General features: G+C 40.7%; 1 protein-coding gene across 3 annotated transcripts in view; it reads left to right on the top strand.

The window, feature by feature from the left end:
* Window positions 1–299: 299 nt before the first annotated feature.
* Window positions 300–24,677, top strand: part of MORC1 (MORC family CW-type zinc finger 1) — a 182,225-nt gene continuing 157,847 nt past the window's right edge. For all 3 annotated transcript variants that reach the window (XR_005383256.1, XR_005383257.1, XM_038582752.1), the window contains exons 1-8: window positions 300–429; window positions 4,013–4,066; window positions 6,264–6,298; window positions 12,347–12,415; window positions 16,066–16,156; window positions 16,800–16,908; window positions 21,018–21,177; window positions 23,221–23,326. Coding sequence is in view for 1 of the 3 variants with exons in the window: in XM_038582752.1 (XP_038438680.1) it covers window positions 365–429; window positions 4,013–4,066; window positions 6,264–6,298; window positions 12,347–12,415; window positions 16,066–16,156; window positions 16,800–16,908; window positions 21,018–21,177; window positions 23,221–23,326 (689 nt within the window). In the remaining 2 variants the exon portion in view is untranslated. The remainder of the gene's footprint in view (window positions 430–4,012; window positions 4,067–6,263; window positions 6,299–12,346; window positions 12,416–16,065; window positions 16,157–16,799; window positions 16,909–21,017; window positions 21,178–23,220; window positions 23,327–24,677) is intronic.

The raw sequence follows: 24,677 nt of genomic DNA, 5'->3' as shown, positions 1-24,677 counted from the left end.
GTGCATGTGCCGAGCCCCTGAGCGTGGCCAGCCCGTGGACGTGGGCGTGGCCGTGCGCAGGGCGTGACGAGCCCGTGGGCGTGCATGTGCCGAGCCCCTGAGCGTGACCAGCCCGTGGACGTGAGCGTGAGCGTGCCGAGCTCGTGGGCGTGGCCGTGCGCAGGGCGTGACGAGCCCGTGGGCGTGCATGTGCCGAGCCCCTGAGCGTGGCCAGCCCGTGGGCGTGGCCGTGCGCGTGCACGTGGGCGTGCGGAGCCCGTGGGTGTGGCTCGCCTGTGGGCGTGGCCGTGCGCGTGCGCGTGGGCTGTGCCTGCAAAAGGGGTGGCCGCGGGTGCCCCGAGGGCTGCGGGCCCCGGGGGAGGACATGGGCGACAAGTACGGCGGCCTGCGGCGGGCCCAGCTGCACCTGGATTTCATCCACGCCAACTCGTGAGTGCCCGCGGGGCCCGAACGGGGGCGGCTCCCCACGCAGCCGAGGAAGGGCTCCGCTGCTCCCCCTGCGAAACACCTACTTGGGGGAAAAAAAAAATCAACTTGGTATCGATTTATGGGAATTTTATAGACTTAAGTTGTTCCTATTAAAAAATGAAAAAGTAGGAAGGATGCTATTCTGGGCTAGATTCTGATTTTCAGAGAGAGCGGTGGGGTGGGCGTGCTGCAGTTGGGGTGCGGGGGCGCTTCCACAGGCTCCAGCCTCCGCACCCGGGGAGTCAGGAATCCTAAGTCCCTGTGATTTCTCTGGGCCGCACACTGACGGGTTGAGGTTGCGCTCGGAGGATGCTGTGTATTTAGGGATTCCAGCCTCCGCGGCCTGAGTCCTTCCAAAAACGGAGCCTCTTCTGGGCTAGAATCCTCATATTTTAGTTATTGCTAGAACCCCCCCCCCCCGCGTCTCTGTCAGCCCCGGGGGCCTTCTGGGGACTCCCCAGGTGCTCGTTTCAAAGGCCCAGACTGCACAGGCACATGACCCAGGTTTTCTGTCCCACGGGCACAGCAGACCAGCGAATGCCGCCTAATTCATACCGATGTGCTGGGTTTTTGGAGTCTCTGACTAATCTGGATTTCCTAAAAGTGCTGATTGATGCAAGGGATGCATCATCTTAAAACCACAGAAATAGAAGCATAAAGAATACCAGGCAAGGCCCGCCTTGCTGCCTGGGGCAGACATGTAATTTTTACAGAAAACAAAATAAAACAGGCAGTCATGGGCAGCTGTTTAGTCTTTTTTTTTTTTTTTTTTAATCTGTCCATCCAGAGAATAATAATTTCCAGAAAAAGCTGGAAAAATTAGAACAAATAATTAAAAGCTAACTGAAGTGGAAGACAAATGATGAGATGGCGATTTTGAGTAGAGTCTTAAAAAATTACAGGTGGAATGCTGGAAGGACTGTGAATTCTGGGAAACTCCCCTCAGCCTCAGTGTCATGTAGTTATCATAGCTGCGGGGCCGCAGGCACCTAGTGGTTCCCCCTCGCCCACAGCCCATCATCAGTTGGTGGCCCGAGAACTTCACAACAAAAGTGACAGCAGCGTGAAGCAACGAGAAAATCAGATAGAAATTGGCATTTTCTCGGCTTCTCCGGATAGATTTCTGATTGCAGAAAAAGCAGGAGTGGTTTTTTTTTTCTCTCTTGCCCCACTCCCATATCCGATTCAATGTCAAGTCCTCTTCATGCCATCTCTGTGTCCCCAGGCCTCTGCATTGCCCCTGCCATTGATTTCAGTCCAAACTAGCTGCCATCGCCCCTGTGAGGTACTCCACAGAGCCTCTCACCTGGCTCTCTGCTTCCCCTTATTGCTCCCTGATGAGCTATTTTCCTGAGAGCTGCCAGAGTGAGGTTTTTAGCAATATATATATATATATATTTTTTTTTTAAAGATTTTATTTGTGTATTCATGAGGACACAGAGAGAGGCAGAGACACAGGCAGGGGGAGAAGCAGGCTCCTCGCAGGGAGCCCTATGCGGGACTCGATCCCAGGACCCCGGGATCATGACCTGAGCCAAAGGCAGATGCTCAACCACTGAGCCACCCAGGTGCCCCCAGAGTGAGATTTTTTAAAAAGTAAACCAGATATGTCACTCTCTTTAAAACACAACAGTGGTTTCCAGTTGCATGTCGGGTAAGTAGGAGGTCCTAAGCGTGGTGTAGGAAGCACTGCCTGGCCGGCTGGCCACCCTGCGTCCAGCAGGCAGGATCTCCCCGGTTCACTGTAGCCAGAGCATCCTGGCCTCCCGGGATCATCTTTATGTTTATTTACTTGTATGTTTTCTACGCGCCCCCCCCTGCCCCCGCCCCCCAGCTCCAGTCCCAAGAGGCTGAAGCCAGGACTGCCCGCATTAGCACGTGGCAGGCAGGCTGTTAAAATACACTATGAAATAGTGTAGATGCCTCTATGGCATTTCTTGGTCAGAATGACTGCAATTACTTTTCTGAAGTATTGTCTCTATGTTGGATTTTTGTATATTGAATCATGTGTTTTAAATTCACTGGAGAGGGGATCCCTGGGTGGCGCAGCGGTTTAGCGCCTGCCTTTGGCCCAGGGCGCGATCCTGGAGACCCGGGATCGAATCCCACATCGGGCTCCCGGTGCATGGAGCCTGCTTCTCCCTCTGCCTGTGTCTCTGCGCCTCTCTCTCTCTCTGTGACTATCATAAATAAATAAAAATTTAAAAAAAAAATTTAAATTCACTGGAGAGTCCTGTGGTTTCAAGTGCTGCTTTTGTGAAGCATATAACCTTCACTTTTGCTCTGATTTGGATTTTTTATACACTCGATTTCTTTTGAGCGAAGGCCATCTTTTCACAGCAATTGTACTTAGTTTTTTTTTTTTAATTACAAGTTTGAAAGCTGACTTGAGTCAAGAGACCCCCACATCAGCTTATGTTTAAAGTTTAAAATTAAAAAAAAAACAAAAAAACAAAACAAAACGGAGGGACGCCTGGGAGGTGCAGTTGGTTAGGCCACTGACTATTTGGGCTCAGGTTGTGATGTTAGGGTCCTGGGATCCAGCCCTGCATTGGGCTTCATGCTTAGCAGGGTGTCTGCTTGAGGATTCTCCCTCTCCCTCTCCCTCTGCCCCTGCTTGCTCGCCCATGTATGTGTGTGCATTCTTGCATTCTAAAATAAATATATCTTAAAAATAATAAACTTTCAGCTAACATATTGTCTTATGGCCTGAGGCATTTGGAATCTCTGAGACATTGCAGATGATCTTTCTTCCTCTACAAATGAGCAGATCTGTTTTGATAAATAGGTCTGTCTTGCTTCTGTGACCTGTTTACTAAATATAAAAGGAAAATTGCTAATTGACTCTTCCCTTAATGCTGTGATAAAGTTGCTGATGGAAATATCCACATCAAGAAATGAAAAGCAAGTGTGGGCCCCTGATGGCAGCCTGATTTCACCCCCAGATGAACATTCAAAGCCTTCAAAGCATAAAGAATGATGGCTGTCTAGTGTGTTCTGTCACCCAGGACCTAGCATGAGGGGGTGCAGGGGAAAGTGACCACAGGTAATTCAGAGGACAAGAGGCCCTGCAGAAAAAATAGGGATTAATGGGGCAAACAGGGGGTCCCTGCCAATGCCTGCGCCTACAGGTAGAGTCTTAAGCCCTTTTGGTGTGCCAAGGTTTTGATCAAGATCTTTCAGAAATAATTTGACCTTAAAGAATACAGTTTTAAGGACAAGTTCTCCAAAAAAAACACTTGAATACATGCTTATAAAGCAGTTTTAAAACATCACAACTTGCTGTAAGTACAGTAAGGTCCTTGATGTCTTTGTTTTATTAGGAACAGAAGGCCATTTTGGCTATATCATGTTCTTAGCCTCGGCTTTGTAATGGACCGCATCTACTTGAGCATCTTGACCGTGCTGAGAAAGTTGTTTCTAGAATAAGTCCTTAATTGATTATCTGTCCTGAACTGGAGAACGCTTGTCTGCAAGTATCTTGAAGCGTTTACACTGATCACAGAGTTGGTTTAACTTTTGGTTTTCCCTCTTTCTTCATCAGCACCACGCACAGTTTCCTTTTTGGAGCACTGGCTGAGTTGCTGGACAATGCAAGGTAAGGCTCATCTGTAAACTGCTCCTATGTGGCAGAAGGAGATTGGCAAAGAAAAATTGACTTCAGACCCAGGGGAGTGAGAAAAATGTGATCAATAAAACAATTCTCAGAGCCGCATCTATAAACTGGCAGCCCTCTGCCCCCGCCTAGCCTGTCTTGTGTTTGTTTGACTCATGGTGAGAGTTTGCACTGTAGTTATAAAGAAAAGGAAGAAAAGAAGGGTTTATGAAGGTTAAGAAACAGGAGGTGCCACATATAAAATGTGGGTCCCTGGCCCTTCACTCCTCCCCCCCCCACTTTTTTTAACAATTAGATGTAGTAGCCTTGAGGCTGCTCAGTGGGCTCAGGTGCGTAGCATGTGCTCTCTTGGGACAGTCTGTGCCTTCGGCTCTGCCATTCCCAGTGCTCCCCACAGGCAGCCTGAACTCCTCAGTTCCTGTGTCTGCAGCAGACCCTTGAGTTTGCCAAGGCTGTTCAGGTGCTAGTAATTGATAGCGGATGTAGCTGTTTTATAGATTTACTCAAGATGCTTAGTTCTTATGATGAAGGTCTTTATAAAGTCCCCGTGTTATTCTAAAAAATTCTATCATTTCATTTAAGAGTTTGATGGTTTCCTGTGGTTGGCAAAAATTAAAACTGGAGAATGTGAAAAGGATGTTGTAGACAGCAGGAAAAAATGTGGCAGTATAGGAGGAGATGATGGTTCAGGCCTCTTTTCCTGTTAACAGCAGCTAATCAGAGAAGAAAGTACCTGGGCTAAAGTACAAAGCTTGTTACAAAATGTCTTAATATGCTGTAGAGGTGAATGATTGTTTTATGTCTCATCCCGTGGCATTTCTCTATGAACAAACCCTCTCTGAAAATTCCATTTCAGTGCAGTGACATTTACTGAGCACCTATTAGGTGTATGGTATTTTGTGTAAAGTATAATTATATAATGGGGGTAATGATACTTAGGTATCATGGGATTGTGGTAGGAATTAGGAAAAGGGGCTTAAAAATATTTCATTCACTGTTTATTTGACACAACCAAAATGCTCCAAGAAATAACAGTAGTCCCTCCAGAATTTCCAGAAAGGAGGAGCTTAAAAGGCAGCAGTTGGCTAGAGGAAGGAGCAAAGGGGCCAACTTTGAAGGCTTGTAGAACAAGTCAGTGTACCTACTCAGATTTATTTGGTGTAGTTTTGGCTTAGAATTGATGGAACTTTTGGGAGAGACTCAAATTTCCCATTTAGAGTCCCAGTGGTTGTTATTATTCTGAGTTTCCCTTACTCAACACATCCACTTCTGCATCAGCTAAGACCACTTTCCTCATTGTCTTCACCCCTCACATTGAAACTATGATTTTTTGGCTCTTGCTTTTTTTCTTTTAAAATTTCTACTTAAAAAATAATTTAAAAGATACATAAATAATATCCATGAGTTGTAGAAAACTGAGAAAATAATAAGGAAAAGTAAGGCATCAGTAATCTCATCACATGGCAGGGAGGTGGTATCAGCATGCCTCTCTGAAAAAGACCAAATAGTAAATATTTTCCCCTTGCAGGCCATGTGTTTTCTGTTGAAACTACTCAGCTTTTCCATTGTGGTGTGAAGACAGCCATAGGCTATATCTAAGTGAGTGGGCATGATTGTGTTCCAATAAAACTTTATTTATAAAAACAATGTGGTGGGCCACATTTGGCTTTTGGACCATAATTTGCCAATCTCTGATCTAGAGAAAACCACTGTTTTGATTTCTTTCCTCACACATATGAACATGTATATCATATATGTCATTTAAAAAGATATATGATCATACAGTACATGTTAGTAATTTGCTTTTTCTTTTCATTTTTTGGGGGACTAAAATATATCATGAAAATCTTTCTGCGAATTATGGATTATTATCCAACTAGGTTTTCTTTTTTATATTCATATCTGTTTTTGGTGAGCTTTTTGGTAATTACCATGAAATTCCATCTCATATTTCTGAGTTTCAGGTTTTGTGACATTCTCAAATTATGAGTGATCATAGATCTTAGTACATAAATGTAGAGTGAAACACTTTAGTAATTGTTTTGAAGCAATTTAAGTGGATTTGTCTATTGTTTGTTATCTGACAATAGATTATACTTCATGTAAGCAATTCAGATAAATGTAATTTTTTAAAACATAATTTCATATTGAAGCAGTGATATTTTTATATTGTTTCCAGAGATGCAGGGGCTGCAAGACTTGATGTGTTTTCAGGTGAGCATTTTTATTTTCCTCCTTTTTTTTTTCTTTCCTTCTAATGGAAAGCCTATAGTTATTTTGCTTTTATTTCATGAAGTCAAAGCACATTTTATAGATTTTTAATGTAATCTAAGTGCTTAGTGAGTACAGTGACCTTATGGGGAGCCAGGTTGAGAAAAGTATACTCTGAGAGTTGAATCGTTCACTTGTTAGGGGACCTATTTACAAAATTAGATCTTCCAGGGTTTTCTGAAAGCATCAGAGTGGTGTGGAACTATGTGTCTGCCATAAAAAAAATTTTTATTTTAAAAAGCACATTAAGTTAATGGTTATTCGTAATTAAGTATACATCAGTTTCAACTTATCATAGTGTTAAAATGTGTAAGTGAATGTGATATTTGAATGTTTGGGGGCTATAATATTCAAACCAGATACGTTTGCTTCACGGACTTCATTTTTAGTCACCAAATATTTGTTGTACTTATTAATTAGTTCATTTCGTTAGACTGTGTTGCAAATGAACTTAGGTTCTGAGATCCAGTCTTGTATTTAATACTGCCTAGATAAATGTCTGAAGTGTTAAAACTGATCCCCAACCCTGAATCTGTCAGCTTTCCTGTAAACATTGGCTATTAGTCATAGGCAAGAGGATATGGTCCATGATGTAATCTGTATCTATAATTAAAAAGCAACTCTGTTCAAGTCAATTTAAGTGTTTAAGATCCTGTGGGACACCTAGGTGGCTCAGTCGGTAGAGCGTCCAACTCTTGATCTCAAGTCTTGGTCTCAAGGTTGTGAGTTGAAGCCCCACATTGGGTATAAACATATTTTAAAAAGAAAAAAGAAAAAGATTTTGTGTTAGGTGGTCCTTTTGGTTCATGAGACATGGACATTTTAAGACATCTGAGAAAACATAATAAATGAACTCTCTTCTCTTTCTACTCTTCAGGTTCTGAAAAGTTTGGGAAATAAAGCAAGAGAGCCTTTATTATTCATAAATGCTAGATTGGAGTGTGGAGCTTAGGTGTGAGAAAACCAGTGGATTTGCTCATCATACTCCATAATTAGATACTTGCCCAACCTGTGGAGTCAGGCTTCCCCTCAAAATGGTCTGCCTGGAGTGAACAGAACAGATCTCATGCACTCTGAAAGCAGCTCACTCCCAAGAGGGGACAGAAGAACTCTGAACTGAGCCTCCCTAGGTGATTCTTCCTTAGATTACCAGTCAGATGAGTGAGAAGTGAGTCAAGGGACAGAGAAGGGCCTCTTTACTAATATTAATGGCACTCCATTGTACATTCTACTAATATTAATTACACGCCATTCTACTCCATTGGAAACACCAATAGTGGAGAAAATGTCGTCTTCCCTTCCATTAGATAGGATTGAGTAAGTGTTGCTTGTGCAGGGGAGACTCAAAGAATAGTAAGAACACAGAGAAAGGTACCTCATATGAAAGAGCTAGGGCCTGAAATATGGATGTGGTTTTCATCAAATATTGTAAAAGAATATTCCTATCTGAGGAATTATTGTGAGAAAGAGAATGGAAGTAGATCAGTTCAGAGATTCATTCATTTATTCAATAACAGTTTAGTATCTGCCATGAATGAACCAAACCATTACTCTAGGTGCCAGGGACAGCATGGAACAACATGTGTGACTAAATATGTGTTGTCAAGAACGTGTGTTCTCATGGGGGAGAGATAGACAATAAGGAAATGAACAAATAATACACCAGGCAATGGAAAATGCTAAAAGGGGGCGGGAGTGGGATAAGAGAACAGAGAGCGATAGGCAGGGTGTACTATTTTTTATGAGGTAAACAGGGAGAGTTTCTGTAACTGAATGCTGTACCATCAATGAAGGGATAGTAGGGGCGTGGGGCTATGGAAACAACCTGTGCAAGATTTCATGAGAATTTGAACTCGGGCAGTGGTCCTAGAAATGGAGAAGGGGAAAGGATTTAAGTTGCATTTCACTCAGAGCATACACACATATATAGTTTTAAAGATTTTATTTGTTTGAGAGAGAGAAAGAGCAAGAGTGAGCATGAGTGGGGGATGTGTGGGGAGTGGAGAGAGCGAGAGGAAGAAGCAGACTGCCTGCTAAGCAAGGAGCCTGACAGGGCTTGATCCCAGGACCCTGGGGCCATGACCTGAGCTGAAGGCAGACACTTAACCGACTAAGCCTCCCAGGCACCCCCAGAAGATACATATTATTGATGAAGGGTCAAAAAGTTGAGAAGAATTATTCGGAATCACAAAGTACAACAAATGTAATTGGAATTTACATGTTAGGTTCTCTTCGGTTTGTGGCAGGACACCAGCAGGGCATGGCAGTACTCATTTCCCAACATTCTCTAACACTCGGCATATATACACACATAAAATCTTTGCCATTTGAGTTCAAAATGGCACTTCTTTTTAAATTTAGGTTATATGTGTTTTGTGAAAAATTGAACTTATGTTATTTGTTTTTAAATTACCTATTCATTAAAAAAGTACTTATTCACATAATTTTTTTTTTGTTGCAGCAAATCACAATATGGCTATCAACTTAGCAAACTGATTTTTCTTAAAAAAAAAAAAAATGAACCAGGGTCAGGGTTTATGCAGCAATAGATTGAATTGATATGAGGATAAATAATTAAGTCTTGGGTTAGTTTTCAAATTATTTACAGAGTCCCCTGAATTACTTTCCGGTCTTGTTTTCTTCAGTAACTTGAGGGAGGACCCTAAAATTCAAATTAAACAAATTTAGCCATTGTTGTTTTATCATGCATGTGTATTGGTTCTAGTAAACATGGATTTGCAGTCAATACTTGTGTGTGTGTGTGCTTACCGAGTGTCGGGCACTGGGTTAAATGCTGAGTACACACAGTGCCTGCTTTAAAGAAATTGGTATCCTAGTGCGAGGTCTTTAGAAAATATGTATATCTTCACTTTTATGGGTAGAGGGCCCTTAGCGTTCACTAAATCTCTGAGGCAACTGTGTTACAAAAAGTAAAAGCCACTAGTTTGAAAGAGAAAGAGATACACGAGCAGGTGGGAAACACAAAGTACAGAGAAAATGTGCATTATGGGTGCCCAATGATGTGTAGGAATGAGGAAGTGCTCTAGAAGGAACCTTTCTAGGAACTAAAGACCTAAAGGGGAAATAGGCCTTTACCTGGTGAATCAGGGATAGAAAGGGAGAAAGGACAGTGTAGTGCAGGGTCTTGAATCTGGAGAGTGTAAAACATGGATGGAGTCGCAAAAATGCTTGAGATGCTCAGGATTAGTTAAAGAGAATATTTGTGTGGAAGTGGATGTATGGTAAGGGGAGGGAGTATGGGTAAGGGGAGGGAGTGATGAGAGATGAGCTTGGAGAGTGTATTTGTCAGAGTTCTTCCAAGAAACAGAACTGGAGACAAGCTAAGTGTAGGAGACAAGCTAAGTGGACAGACAGGTAGACAGACAGACTGGCAGATGTGATTTGCCTCCCTCCCCTGACTCTAGACACGTACGTGTATTTCAATATCAATGTGTGTGTGTGTATGTGTATCTGTATCTGTCTATATCTATAGATACTGATATAGAGAGTTTGGGGGGGTGGATGAGAGGGAGAGTTGTTAAGGAATCAGCTCACAGATGGTGAAGGCCGACACATCTGCAATCTGTAGGGCAGCTGGCAGGGTGGAAAGCCAGCTAAGAGATGACGTTGCAGTCTCAGGTTCTTGATCCTTGCGGTAGACCAGCAGCCTGGAAACTCAAGTACCATTTCTATGTGGCAGTCTTGCTGCAGAAGATTGCTTCTTTGGGAAACCTCAGTCTTTGCCTTTAAGGCCTTCAGCTGATTGCATGAGGCTTCCCCACGCTATGGAAGTTACTTAAAGTCAGCTGATTGTAAAAGTCAGTTATATCCACAGATGTTTTTGTAGCAACATCTAGACCAATGTTTGATAAGGGCACCAGACTTAACCAAATTGACACATAAAATTAATTGTGCAATGCACACTGGTCTGTGCTCTGCCTTTAGCAAGGAGTAAGGCAGTGGTTGCTGCAATTCAGAAGAGAGATAATGGTTTCCTGAACTAAGGCAGTGTCATGGGGGTAGAGAGGCATTAAGGAGGTGGCATTGAGAAGACATATGGTGATCCTGAGGTTTTGACTTGGGCAGATGAAGCCTAATGGCAGAGTGACGGCCACTTATTGAACAGAAAACATCATAAGGAGAAGTAAGCCTGATGAGGAGAAGGTGCTGTGGTTTGTTCTGGACCTGCATATTTAACAGATAATAGATATTTATCTGGAATCCTTAGTTTTAAGGAATTGAAATAAATCAGGTTAAGCTTCAGGGTGGACAGTAGGGGACTATTACATTTCGAGACTGTGATTGTCTGTAGTCACTCATTGGGGTTTATGGAAAAACTAAGCACTGTACTTGTCTAGGGAATTTTCAGTCTTTCCCACTGATTCACCAAAGAAATGCCCTCCTTTCTGTAAGCTCCTTACATGAGAACTTTATCCCAAGAGCTGCAAAATCAGTTGTTGCGTCTATGCAGAGCCACTTGAAGCTTGGATCAGGTGGTTCCCAGGGCTGATACACACTAGGATAATTGGGAATGTTAATTCCTGAGCCTGGCCCAAGACCAGTTAATTTGGAGTACCTCCATGTGATTAAAATGTTCAGCCACGGTTGAGAATTACTGCACTGTGCAAGAGTTGGTTTCCCCTGTTGAATAGTGGAGAATGTCATCCTCAGTCAGAGGGGGGTTGCACAGAGCAAGATCTAAAGTGGGGGAGGAAATATTCTGACACAGAAGTTGAGGTAAGCACTCCGGAGGACCAGGCAGAGAGAGAAACTGGGAAAATGAGATGTAGGGAAGATCCCAAGGGTTTATAGACAGGAAAGGAATTAGCAGGGGTTGGGGGAGGGATTAGAAGTAGGCATGTGACCATAAAATTATGAACCCAGAAAGCTTAGGTATGTGTTTGAGATATTTATTTATAAATTATCTCGAACATTATTTAATTTTTAAAATGTAGGTTAGGGGTGACCATTGAACACAGAGTTGACTAAACAAATGTGCTACAAAATGAATCATAGATATAGAGTTAGCAAATCAGTGGCTACCTGAGGTTGGGGTGGGGGGACGGGTACGGAAGGGGGCAGAAGGGAGACTGGAGAGACAACTAAGGAAGAAGAGGTCTGGGGTGATGGGTATGTTCATGACCTTAATTGTGGTGATGATTTCACGGGTATATACATATGCCACAGTTCATCACATTGTACACTTTACACAGAGGCGGTCTTTTTTTTTTTATGTGTAATCTATTTCTCAACAAAGCTATTGTAAAAGAGAGAGAGAGGTGATAGAACTCGTATATCCAAATGCTGAAATTACCCTCAGAGCCAGATTACAAACTGAGCATTAAAATTAGTCTCATTAGTTTTAGTTACACCTTTCCATTTTTTTAAACAAGAGATTATTTTCTGTTATCTTAATGATATCTCTTAATCACCAAAATTGATTCCAAATAACTTAGCCATTTTCAGAAATGCATTTTCAAGAGGCAAATATTTGCTGCCACTAAGAAGCACACACAAATGGGTCTTATGGGAATTAACTACTTAGACAGGAGGCTGCAGAATTTAGTAAGAATGGCCTGGGTTGACTTCAGAATTAGTGCTTCGGTGGAAGGGCATAAAGGTTGATCAGTGCAGTAGAGGGATCCTGGGGTCACATCAGCAGCTACCTTTATTCCCGCTCCAAGGGTGGAAAATACCTGAAGTTTAAAGGCCAGTCCGATTCCAGGGCAGGGCATGCCACACTGTATACATAATTTATTAATGTGTAGATGTTTTATGTTAATTGAAAGCCTTTTTGGTGCATGACTCTTTTCCCCCTGCAGTGTCCTGTGAAACCATAGCCAGGACACCTTTCTGAGCGCCATCATTGTGCCATCACTCTGTCACTCAGCAGCTGCCTTTGAGGAGGACAAATAATTATGTAAGCAGCATGACTTTCTGATGAACAAATTAAGGCCAGTATTTATTAGTAATAACTGCTTTCTCTTACAGTGGATAATGAAAAACTGCAGGGTGGATTCATGTTGTGCTTCCTGGATGATGGATGTGGGATGAGCCCTGGTAAGTTAATTATCTAGGTACCTAACTGGCTGTTCGAGGAAACAGTCTGAAAACCCATAAAATAAATAAAAATAAATTGAGCCATCTATGCAAAAGCAGGTATGGAGCTATTAGGGGAAAAATAAACCCCAGACTTAACATATTGTTGAACTTTTTAGATTTAAATATTCCAGCTGACAGAGTAAATTCATTGTAATCATCCAAACCAAGACAAAAAGTGAATGTAGATAAATATTGCAAGAAAAATGAAAAGGAGAAGGTATGATTACTTGCAAGAAAAAGCATCTGGGAATGAATGGAAAAGGAAGGGTAACTGGATGGATTTTGAGATTGTTTGAGCCCACCCTTCAGATATTGTTTGCAAGAGGCCTGGGGCAGTTTCCAGTGCCTTTAGGCTATTTTTAATTTTCTGCTTAACCTTGAGGAAGAGGTTATCTCTTCTAGTTTTCAGCGGTTTCTTTTTTCTCTGCGTGTTCAAAAGTTTAGTAGCTTCAACTATTCTCACCATAATGAATACATCTACAATTCATTGCATGATTTTTTAAAAAGATTTTATTTATTTATTCATGAGAGAACACAGAGGGAGGCAGAGACACAGGCAGAGGGAGAAGCAGGCTCCATGCAGGGAGCCTGATGTGGGACTCGATCCCAGGTACCCAGGATCACGCCCTGGGCCGAAGGCAGGCGCTAAACTGCCGAGCCACCTGGGGATCCCCTTGCATGATTTTTTTGTTGTTGTATTTATCTTCAAGGCTAACCAAAACTCAACACATAGTAGGTACACGATACCAGTTTACTGTGAAATTAAATGTTATTTCCTCTGATTAAGGCTTTGAGTCATTTGGGATAGCTTATCCCTGAATTCTTGTTTAACTCTTGTTGCTGTCCCACAAGACCACTAAGTTCAAAAAATCGTGAAGTAATTCAAATAATATGGAGCAGTTCTGGTCTGTTCTACTCCAGCGGATAGGACGCTCATCAGTGCTGCTGAAAGCAAAGAATACAAAGTAAAGCAGTTCTCTTCCAGCCAGTCTCTGAAGTACTCCCTGGGTATGAATAGTCAAAGATTATTAGGAAGTTTAGAAAATTCTCAGATATGTTACTCAGTTCTCATTCTGAATTTGGATAATTTTGATTCTTCCAGGTGATTTTGATTCAAAGTACCGTTGGTTCTTAGTGTTTAAGAGAAAGAACAGAGTTTGTGAGAAAATCATGATGAAAAAAGTTTTGTTTTTCACTTCTAGGCTGACCCTTAAGTTCGTTTTCCTGAATTCTTAAACAACAGAATATGTGATATAGTTTAAGTCACTTCCTTAAAAAAGAAAACAGAAAGAAGCAACTCCTTTTATATATGGCCATGAGCAAAATGATCAAAACACAGAAAAGTGGCTAATATTCAGATCCTCAGAAAGAGCTCGCACTTCAGTGGACATGTACAGTACTATTTTTAAAAGCACACTAGTGTTGAGAGAGCGATTCTGTGTTAACATTGATTGGAAATCAGGGTGCCTGGGTGGCTCAGTCGGTTAAACGCCTGCTTTCGGCTCAGGTCAGGATCCCAGGAGTTCTGGGATTGAGCAGCATCGGGCTCCCTGCTTCTCCCTCTCCCTCTACCCCTCCCCCAACTTGTGCGCAACATGTGCACGCTCTCTCTCTCTCAAATAAATAAAATCTTCAAAAAACCCCCCATATTCATTGGAAGTTAAGCAATGAGTTAGAAGGAAGAGTTTATCTGATGACTGAAAATAGAATCTTATCTGTGGCCCAAACGAAGTTAAATCAACCTTGACCCAGAGTAATGATAGGAATTTCCACACTCTTGGCTTCTAGTCTTGCCCCATCATGGTCCATTCCTTACACAGTGATCCCAAGAGTATTTGTTTTCTTTTTTATTTTTTTTTAAAGATTTTATTTATTTATTAATGAGAGATACGGAGAGAGAGGCAGAGACACAGGCAGAGAGAGCAGAGAGAGAGAAGCAGGCTCCATGCAGGGAGCCTGATGTGGGACTCGATCTTGGGTCTCCAGGATCGCACCCTGGACCGAAGGCAGGCCCCAAACCACTGAGCCACCCAGGCGTCCCTTTGTTTTCTTTTAATATAAATCACATTATATCCTTCCCTTGCTTAAAAGCAGTAGTGGTTTTTCATTACTTTGGGATACAATTTATACTCCCCAGTAATGCTTGTAGTTTCTAGCCTTATTTGGCAAGAAATCTTTGTCCACCTCTTTGACCATTTCTCATGTCATTCTCTCCCTTGGCTTATAGCACACCAGCCATGCCTGCTAGCCATTCATTTAAAGCTCATCTCAGATGTGACCTTATGAAAGAGGCCTTTCCTGATCATTCTGTCTGAGGGCCCACTCCTATTAATTCTCTAGCACAGCACCCTGGTTTTATTTCTTCACTTAATACTCTCAGAAGTGATCTTGTTTGTTTCTTTTAATCTGTTTCTCCTACTGTGACATAAAGTTGTGGGCAGAGGTCATGTCAGTGTTCTATACCTGTGCCCAGAACTCTGAACACCATATATGGGAGTCTGTGAAGTGTGCTTGAAAACCACAGAATATGGTCTCTGGCAGCCTTGGATTGTTATCCTTATGGTGGCATTCATCGGCTGTTTCACCTTGGGCAGCCTACATATACTCTTTGAACTTAAGTTTCTTCATAACATGCAGATCATCATAATAATATCTATTATGTAAGTTTGTTATAAATATTAAATAGGTGGTGCATGTAAAGGATATGATATAGTTCCTAGCATATATACTAAACAATAAATGGTAGCTAATGTTGTTATCATGGATACCCTCACTTAATGCCCAACCCCTTATAAGAACATGTGATAGAACGTCTAGTTGGCTTCAGACAAGCAGAGTGTCTGGTAGCCTTTACACACCACATGCCAGGTGCCGCTGAACCATAGCATGTCTGCACACAGATTGACACAGGTCTTTGAGACACTTCTAGAGTGTGTATTCAGGTAGGCCCCCTGGGAGAGCCATTTCTACCTTTCCCTGTTTCCCTAGAAGCATTCTTGTTCCTGGAGGTATGTATATTTTGAAGTTTAGACGATTCTTCTCTAGAATTCCAGAATGCCCTGGAGAGATCTGGAGGATGACTCGAAGAGTCTGAAACAAGTGGCTCTTCTTCCCCAGGGAGTGTCAGGCCAGAAGTCATTCTACCCTGCTCAGTCTTACATGGAGCTGGATAAGGGCCAAATTCATGGAAAATAACTAGTGGTACAAATGATTATAACATTTTTGATTTATTGGTACTTAGCAAGTGGCATGTATTGTGTTCAGGGTTTCACAAACAGATGATCTTATTTAATAGGTTTGTTTTTATCATCAACTCTGTAATGTAGGTATTAGTGGTTCCCTTTTAGAGATGAGGAAATTAAGACTCAGAGTTTCACTCTGTTTGCCTAAGGTCATGTGGCTAGATCTGTCTGACCTCCTTCAATGTATTACAGTTAAGATCTTGGTCAGAGGTCATGGAGTCCAACAAGGATCCTTGTCACTGGGCTAACCCAAGAGGTATGGATTTGTCCTAATGTCCTAAGATATGCTGTGATATCCTGACAGCTGGACCTATGGCCAGTGTCAATCACAATTTCTAACCACCTAAATGTCTTTGTGAATTATAGAGGAGGCTTCAGATATCATTTACTTTGGAACATCCAAGAAACGTTCATCAACCTTGAAGTTTATTGGGCAATATGGTAATGGTCTCAAAAGGTGAGAATTTTTTTCCTTTAAGGCATGTATTATTGGGAACAGTATTTACTTAGACACAAACTTACCCAGAATGATCTAGATTTGTAAAGGTTAATAATATAAACTTCAAAGTCCTACTTGTTTTGGGATTTCCATACCTATAACTGGCTTGGATCTTTGTAACATTTGTAAGTTTAATTCTCAAATAGGTGATGAATCGTCTTCCAGGTATTGAAGCAGAAGCCCTGTACTTCCGAGCTTCCTTGAGTCTCTGTGTTCTCTTTTTTCTCAGAGCATATGTTAGTGTAGGTGTAATATGTGTTCACAGCTTATTTTATTAGTCTGCCTCAGTGTAAGGTGAGGACAAGGGTATATTATCACCTATGTGTCACCTGCTGCAGACAGATGATTGTTCTTTTCTTGATTTCTGGATAGCACCTTATTTTTGGCAGTCTTGTCTCAAGCAAGAGTGGAGAGCTGGATTGGTTCAAATCCATCTGCTCTACTTTGAGGGGAAAAAGAAACGATTTATACCCTTTCGGTGATGGGTCAGCAAAACAGTGGAGTTACTTCTATCAAAGAACAATTCATCACAGTGATGAATCCACCTATTTCTTTATAGTATTTGAGATGTAAACCAGCATGTTCTCAATTTTTAATATAGTGGATCCATGAGGATCGGGAAGGACTTTATTCTTTTCACAAAGAAGGAAGAAACGATGACCTGTGTGTTTTTTTCTCAGACATTCTGTGAAACAGAAGGTCTTAGTGAGGTAAGAGTTGAGATTTTCCTTTGGTTTCCATGGTAACGGTCTTGTTTTCATTTATCATCTCAGGAGGTGAATCTACAACAGTTCTTTTCTGATTATGATCGAGAAATTTAGAAATGTATTTGGGAAATGGAGAGAGGGTGGCTGGACGCTTTGGGTTCATTAGAGGCCTGTCCTGTTGACCATTCTTGAGTGGGTTTTAACTCGTAAGCAGTTTTCAGAATGTTTTCATTATCCATGTGCCCAAATCTCCCAGAATAAGAGGCTCCCTTTGGCACAGTGAGCTTTTTGGAAGGAGCCTGCAAAATACTTCTGCCATTTGTGCCATAAATGGATTATCATTTTAAGAATAAATATTGGAAAAAAATAAAGATGAAATCAGAGAGGGAAACAAACTATAAGAGACTCTTAATCATAAGCAACAAACCGAGGGTTGCTGGAAGGGAGGAGGGTGGAAGGATGGGGTAACTGGGCGATGGGCATTAAGGAGGGCACGTGATATAACAACCACTGGGTGTTATATAAGATTGATGAATTATTGACTTCTCCCCCTGAAACCAGTAATACATTATATATTATTTAATTTAATTTAGATAAAATTTAAAAATTAAAAAAATAATGAAAATAAATATTGGATTAAAAGGGTAGGAATACAAAATCTAAAGAAACTGAGTGCAAAATAGAGTAAAAATTGTAACTCCAGTGACCATAATTTCAACTCCATTTGATGACCTAGCTGTACTTTATTAATTAGCAGTATCTGAGTTTTACTATTCAGAATGTCCGTGTAATTCAATACAGCGAATGCAGGTAAACAAACTACCCAGCATGGTTAGATCCTGTGGCAGGGAGAAAACCAGTGAAAGATCATCTGACCATCAAAGTAGTCACAAAATATAGGCAAATGCATGTGAATTGGATTCATAACAAAATGAGGATGTTTATAAACAATTCTGTCCAGTGAGTATGCACTTCTGCTGTTACAGAATTGTCAAAAGCAATGGGATAAATGGAGGGATTAGAGAGCCTTGATTGGTCAATGAGGGTTTTATGGAGAGAGTTCCCTTCGCAGTGGAAAGGCTGGTATGTGGAGAGAAGTGGCGTGCAGCAACTCTCACACTTGGACAGGAGTATAGGATTTGGAAGGACAGTGGAGATGTGAAGTTGTTCCGCAGGGGTGCAGCATGCGCACTGGCAGCAATGGAGGGGGGCCTGGTAAGGAACAATCTGTAGGCAATAGGGAGTAGCTGAATGGGAGACTGCTATAAGGAAAAGCAATGCTTTAAGTATTTATGTTGCCATTTATGTATGTAAAGGCATGGAAAATTGGGCCAGAGCTGAGGTTATAGCATTCCTAAAATGGGCCATTCCCCCTTTTTTTTTTTTTTAAACTGAAACCGGCAACCCCTTCCTATTTCCACTTCTACTCAGGCAGTCTCTTTCAACAATTTTAGCTGATTATTTTTCAGTATTTTTCCGTGTGTCTCTATATAACATACTGGTATTACTGCTTCTTGATTTGATGTATTATATGATAACTGCTCATTATAAAGGGATTTATATATATTATTTCCTCTGTTCATATCACACATACACACTTTTCCTGTTCTCCACCCTCAACATATCTGCATTATCATTTTATTTCTGCTAATGTTCAGTATTTATAAGTCTGTATAAACACTATTCACAACTTTATCATGTCATAAACTGGTTTTCCCTTTTTCTGCACAATGTTTTCTTTTCCTTGGAATTATTAGTTGTATGGTTGGTGTTCTATGTACCTACCACTGTCACTAAATATTGGTTGGGTTTTCTGTCTTTGTCACTATGTTAACCCCAGTCTCCAGCTGTGCTTGGCTGAGCCCCATCTTCCTGAAGACTCTGCTCTGGAGTCTTCTCCTGTGTTGCTTCTCGCTCTTGCTTTCCATGGCTAGTGTTCCACTGTCCTCCCAGGATCTGCCCTTGTTAACAATCCTCTGTTAGCTTTCTTAGTAAAGGTGCATGAGAGGTCAAGTATTTTGAGACTTCATGTGCTTGAAAATATTTTTAACCTACCTGAGCACTCAGTGATAGTTTGGGTTGGTGTTATTTGTAGGTTGGAGTGAATTTTCCCTCAGGAATTTGAAGCCATTGCTTCATCATTTTCTTATTTCTAGCATTGTCATTGAGAAGTCTAAAGCCATTTTAATTTCTGAGTCCTGTGTGTGACATATTCTCCCCCCGCCCCCTGCTTCTATTTTTTTAAAGTCAGAGAGGGCAGCCCTGGTGGCTCACCAGTTTAGTGCCGCCTTCAGCCCAGGATGCGATCCTGGAGACCCGGGATCGAGTCCCACGTCGGGCTCCCTGCATGGAGCCTGCTTCTCCCTCTGCCTGTGTCTCTGCCTCTCTCTCTCTTTCATGAATAAATAAATAAAATCTTAAAAAAAAAAAAAAGTCAGTAGAGTCATCTTTGTCTCCAAAGTTCTGATTTAAGTATTTTGCTTCTGGGTAGCTCTATTCACATCTATTGTGCTGGTTGCATATTGGACACCTTCAATCTGGAAATACCTGTCCTTCAATTAGGAGATGTTTTTCTGTAATCTTTAATAATTTTCTTCCTTTCATATTTGCAACTTCTGTTCTTAGCGCTTGGACATCTGGAACTAGTTTTTTAATTCTCTTATCTTTTCCCTTCTATTTTCTGTTCTTTATATTTTTGTTTTGTTCTCTGGGAGATTTTCTAACATCTATCTTCCAACCTTTTCATGTATTTTTTTTCTATAGTCCTATTTTTCATTTCCAAGAAGTGTTTTTAAATTCTCTCAATATTCTTTTTTAAAGACATATAGTTCTGTTTCATGGATACAATATTTCCTTTTAGCACTCTAAAGATATTAACAATGATTGACTTTTCTTTTCCCCTGAAATTTTCATCTTCCTCCTATGGTTTTTGTTTCAAATGATTTGCTTTGCTTGTGCCTGTTTATTTGGTCTATATTTATCATATTAGAGGCTTTTCTCAGATGGCTATCAATCCTGACTACTTTAAGGAGTATTCCAATAAAATTTGGATTGAAAGCTCTGCGAGAGTAGGATTGGGGTTGGAGGCTTGGCAGCTGTGAGCATCACAGTAGTGAGCTCTAGCTGTGCTGTATTATTGGGAAACCCTCAAGGTAATTTTATGTCTTTCCTTTGGGGCTAGTCTGATATCTCAGGGAAGACTCCTACAGTCTTCTGCCTGAAGGCTTGGCTAAGAGCTTTCTGGGACCCAAATGAGAGATGAGATCTGGGTTCTCGGCATCCAGTGTGTACGCTTTTCATCCCTCTGATCTCAGTAATGTCCCCCTAATAACTGTGCCTGACATATCCTCTAATCTAGAAAGGCTTTGTTCCATTCTTTCTAGAAAATAAGCATCCAGTCTCTGTGAAGATAGGGGCACTAGTGCCAGATGGGCTCCGGATGCTACTTCCAGTTCTCTTCTCCCTTGATCCCACCTCCTGAGTTAACTCATGCCATCAGTCTCTGAGCCTTTTATTCTGAATTGTAAACTGGCTGGTTTTCTCTTCCAACATTGGCCTCAGATTGATTTTCCTGGATATGCTTTCATGGACTGTTCAACTTCTAGAGTGCTGGTACCACCTAGCACTCCTCTACCATCCTTCCCATATTTCAATAGGAGCTGAAGTAGGTTCCATCTGTCCCCACATCATACAATGGAGCATTTCTTTTATTTATTTATTTATTTATTTTTAATTTTTATTTATGATAGTCAGAGAGAGAGAGAGGCAGAGACATAGGCAGAGGGAGAAGCAGGCTCCATGCACCGGGAGCCTGATGTGGGACTCGATCCCGGGTCTCCAGGATCGCGCCCTGGGCCAAAGGCAGGCGCCAAACCGCTGCGCCACCCAGGGATCCCCAATGGAGCATTTCTGAATAAAACTCTAAGTATACATAATTGTTATGTGTCTCTTTCTTATAAAACTAAAGTAAATAAGAATAAACTTAAACTCTTAACTTTGTGTTTTGTAATTTTGGCTAGATGAAGAATGGACTGAATTAGGATCAGACAAAAGGATGATGGTATTTATTTGTGTATTTCATAGTAAACTGATGTGTTTTCTTTTTTATATAGGTTGTGGTTCCAATACCTTCATGGTTAACAAGAACCAGAGAATCTGTCACAGATGATCCTCAAAACTTCTCAATAGAATTGTCTATAATTTTTAAGTACTCTCCATTTAGAAATGAAGCTGAACTGATGCAGCAGTTTGATGTGATCTATGGGAAATGTGGTAAGATCATCAAAACTCTGAAGTTTTGTTGAAAGTATTTGTCTTCAATGTCTTTCAAAAGATACTTTACATATGCTTTTATATTTTTTCTATTTATAATACCATGCAGGATCTCACATGGGGGCAGTCATTCATTTTATCCGTATGAATTCTGTCTTAAGTGAATCCAAATATGAATAGCTCTAAGTCCCTGACACTGGGTGAATGATTTGTACTTGCATGAGCTTGGTGCAGACTAGATGCGAAGACAATGACATAGTCTGTGACCATAGGGAATCCATAGTCCCTGCACTACATAGCAAAGTTAGGAGTTGATCCCATGTGTATAAGAGAGTTAGCATTGTATAAGCCAGTGAATCCAGTTGTCTGAGGCAGAGAGTTAGCAAAAGCTTTGTGGACATTTTCCAAATTAACAGATCTTTCTGTATATTCTGTATTTCTATATTCTTTCAGCCTGTACCAGCTTTCTACTCAACATGTAGAAGGCACTGAGTCTACTAACATTTTTCAGTGTCAGTTTTTCTCCAGACTTCTACCTTTCATATCTAGAACAAGAAGAATCTTACTCTAGAGAAAACTGTGCATTTCCTTTTTGCAACTCTTTGATTTATGGAATGTTTATAGTCAAATTTTGAGAAATTTGTTTCTGACTTGGCTTGTATTACCTTCAAAATTTCTTCTCTAATTTGTGGCATTTTGTTTAACAATGATATTTTTGTCATCCTTTCCCTTTTGTGTTAGACTAAATCTAGTAGCAGTTCAGTAAATATTAATTTCATTTTTTTTAAATTTTGAGAGTGTTTGTACAAGCAGTGGGGGAGGGGCAGAGGGAGAGGAAGAGAGAATCTTAAGCAGGCAGCAAATCAGCACAGAGCCCAATCTGGGGCTCGATCTCACAACCCTAAGATCATGACTTGAGCTGAAATTAAAAGTCAGGTGCTCAAATGACTGAGCCATCCAGGTGTCCCTATACGTGGTATACTTTAAGGAAAACTAATGTAATTTGTTAGTTGACTTTTAATTGTAAAATATTCATGTAAATACTAATGAAGGGTATACTATTTTTTGAATATTTTTCTAAGTGCTTTATAAAAATTAACTCATTTAATTCTCAAAATAATTTATGAGATATACTGTAAATTAGAGAAATTAGGTTCAAAGAGGTTAAGAACTTTATCTGCAGTCATTGCACTGCTAAATCAGTGGTTGATTCAGGATTTAGACACAGGCATTCTTAATCACTGTCCTGTGCTGTTCTCTCTTGTGTTTTAGTACTACCAAGAGAAGTATAGTTGGTTGTTCTTTTAATTTCTCTGACAATCCTGCTGGTATCATAATCAATTTTGTAAAGAATTTGTATTATTCTGTTAACTATGCTTTGGGGCAGGAGTCAGCAAACTGCTGCCTGCAGGATCGAATCCAGCCATACTTGTTTCTGTAGATAGAGTTTTAGTGGACTACAGTCTCACACATTCATTTATATGCACTGTGGCAGCTTTCGTGCTACAATGTTGGAGTTGAGTTGTGATTAGTTAGTTGTGACAGAGACCGTTTGGCCTGCAAAGCCTGAAATGTTTATTATCTGGCCTTTTACAGAAAAAGTTTGCCAACACCCACAATAGGGGCTAAAGCAATTCTTCATATTTGTACAAATTTTAAAAATTCATCTTTGTTCTTATGTGCATTGATTTCAGTTCCACCGACGAGAGCTTTACCTATAATGCAAATTTAGCTCAGACTCCTAACAATTTTCATAATGCAAATTATGAAAAAAGTGCCAAAGTTTAAGAATCCACATTGAGAGACTTATAATGAATAGAATTGGAATAAGCAGTATAATGTAGAAAAACTCAACACTCTTTGGCAGAGAATGGAATTTGCTGTAAGACTTATATCTTGGAACTTATCCAAGCATATTATTTACTGAAGTACGCAAGGAAATTTGGTCTAGAGTAGGCTTAATTCCGTAGATGAGATAATAGCACCATGACTAACACTTAGTGTGAAGTATCAACAAGTCAAATGTCCTTTTTTCTCTGCTAGGTACTTTGCTGGTTATTTATAACTTGAAGCTCTTGCTTAGCGGAGAACCAGAGTTGGATGTTAAGACGGACAAGGAAGATATACTGGTGGCTGGAGCCCTTGAGGAGTGAGTAGTGTCTGTGTTTGACAGGATGTCTCTCCATAATGGCAGCAAGCTGGCTTTGGAGCTCTGCATCCTGGCTCTAGGTCTGAGGCCCCTTGGCCTTAGCACTAGGGCAATTCATTTTATCTCAGTTATAGAGGAAATAGTGGGGCTAGACCACTGATTCCCAGACCTGGCTGACCCTCTGGATGACCTGGAGAGCTTCTTAAGAAGTATAGGATCTTGTCTTATCCCAGACTCTGCTGAGCTCCAGTTATCAGGACAAGGAATCAGTATTTTTCACATGTTCCCCAGGTGATTCAGAGGTAGCAGCACACTTGGGAACCACTGGAATAATGCTTGTAAGCTTCTCTAATTCTGAAACTCCTATTCTATGAATATTAAAACTGAAAAAAACCCTTCAGAGTTCATTATTCATGGCATATCATTAAAAATGAGCATCAGTATGGTACGAAGCAAAAAGAAATATGATCAACTGACAGTTCAGAATGACCCTATGAACTTCATACTTGCAGTTTACAAGTAAAAAAAAAAATGACACATTCATTTTTCTTGGCTATTAGGGATCCATAGGAATGGGAGAATAAGGAGACAGAATAAGGAATGGGAGAACATGAGTAAAAAGTGTGGAGAAATAATGAAACAATGTCTAAACTTAAATTTCTCTAAAATAACTTTGTATTTGAAACTTACCAGCCTGAGCCCATGGTCTCTTAGTGTGAGAACTCTGGAGCTGGAAGGGATTGGAAGGAGTTAAATTCAATCTTATTTGATCTAAAAATCTTATAAAAATAAATTTTATTTATTTGAGAGAGATTGAGCATGAAAGCATGAGCAGGTGGAGGGGCCCGATGTGGGGCTCCATCCCAGGACGCTGAGAACATGACCTGAGCTGAAGGCAGACACTTAACTGACTGAGCCACCCAGTTACTCCCAATCTGATTCATTTTAATTAAATACTGGTATTGTCCAATGGAAATATAATGAGAGCCACAAATATGAACCATATATGAAGTCTAAATTTTCTAGTAGCCCCATTAGGAAAAGGTCAAATTAATTTTAATAATATTTTATTTAATCTGGTGTAAAGTGTAATTTTAATATGTAAAATATTAATGAGACATTTTATACTCTTTTTTATCTACTAAATCCTTGGAACCTAGTGTGTGTTTTACATAGCATGCAGCAGTTTGGACACATGTGGTCAAGTAGCTACCACATTGGACCACACAGTTTTAGATTAAGATATTGAGACCTGAGTAACTACATAAACTTGACAAAGAACCTCTTTTACTTTTGTCTTTGAGGTGAAATTTGAAGGTCCCATCCCCAGTTTGAAAATGTAACGTTTGAT

This window comes from Canis lupus, chromosome 33 (assembly GCF_011100685.1).
Source record: "Canis lupus familiaris isolate Mischka breed German Shepherd chromosome 33, alternate assembly UU_Cfam_GSD_1.0, whole genome shotgun sequence".
NCBI lineage: Eukaryota > Metazoa > Chordata > Mammalia > Carnivora > Canidae > Canis > Canis lupus.
This window is presented reverse-complemented; position numbering and strand designations above follow the sequence as displayed.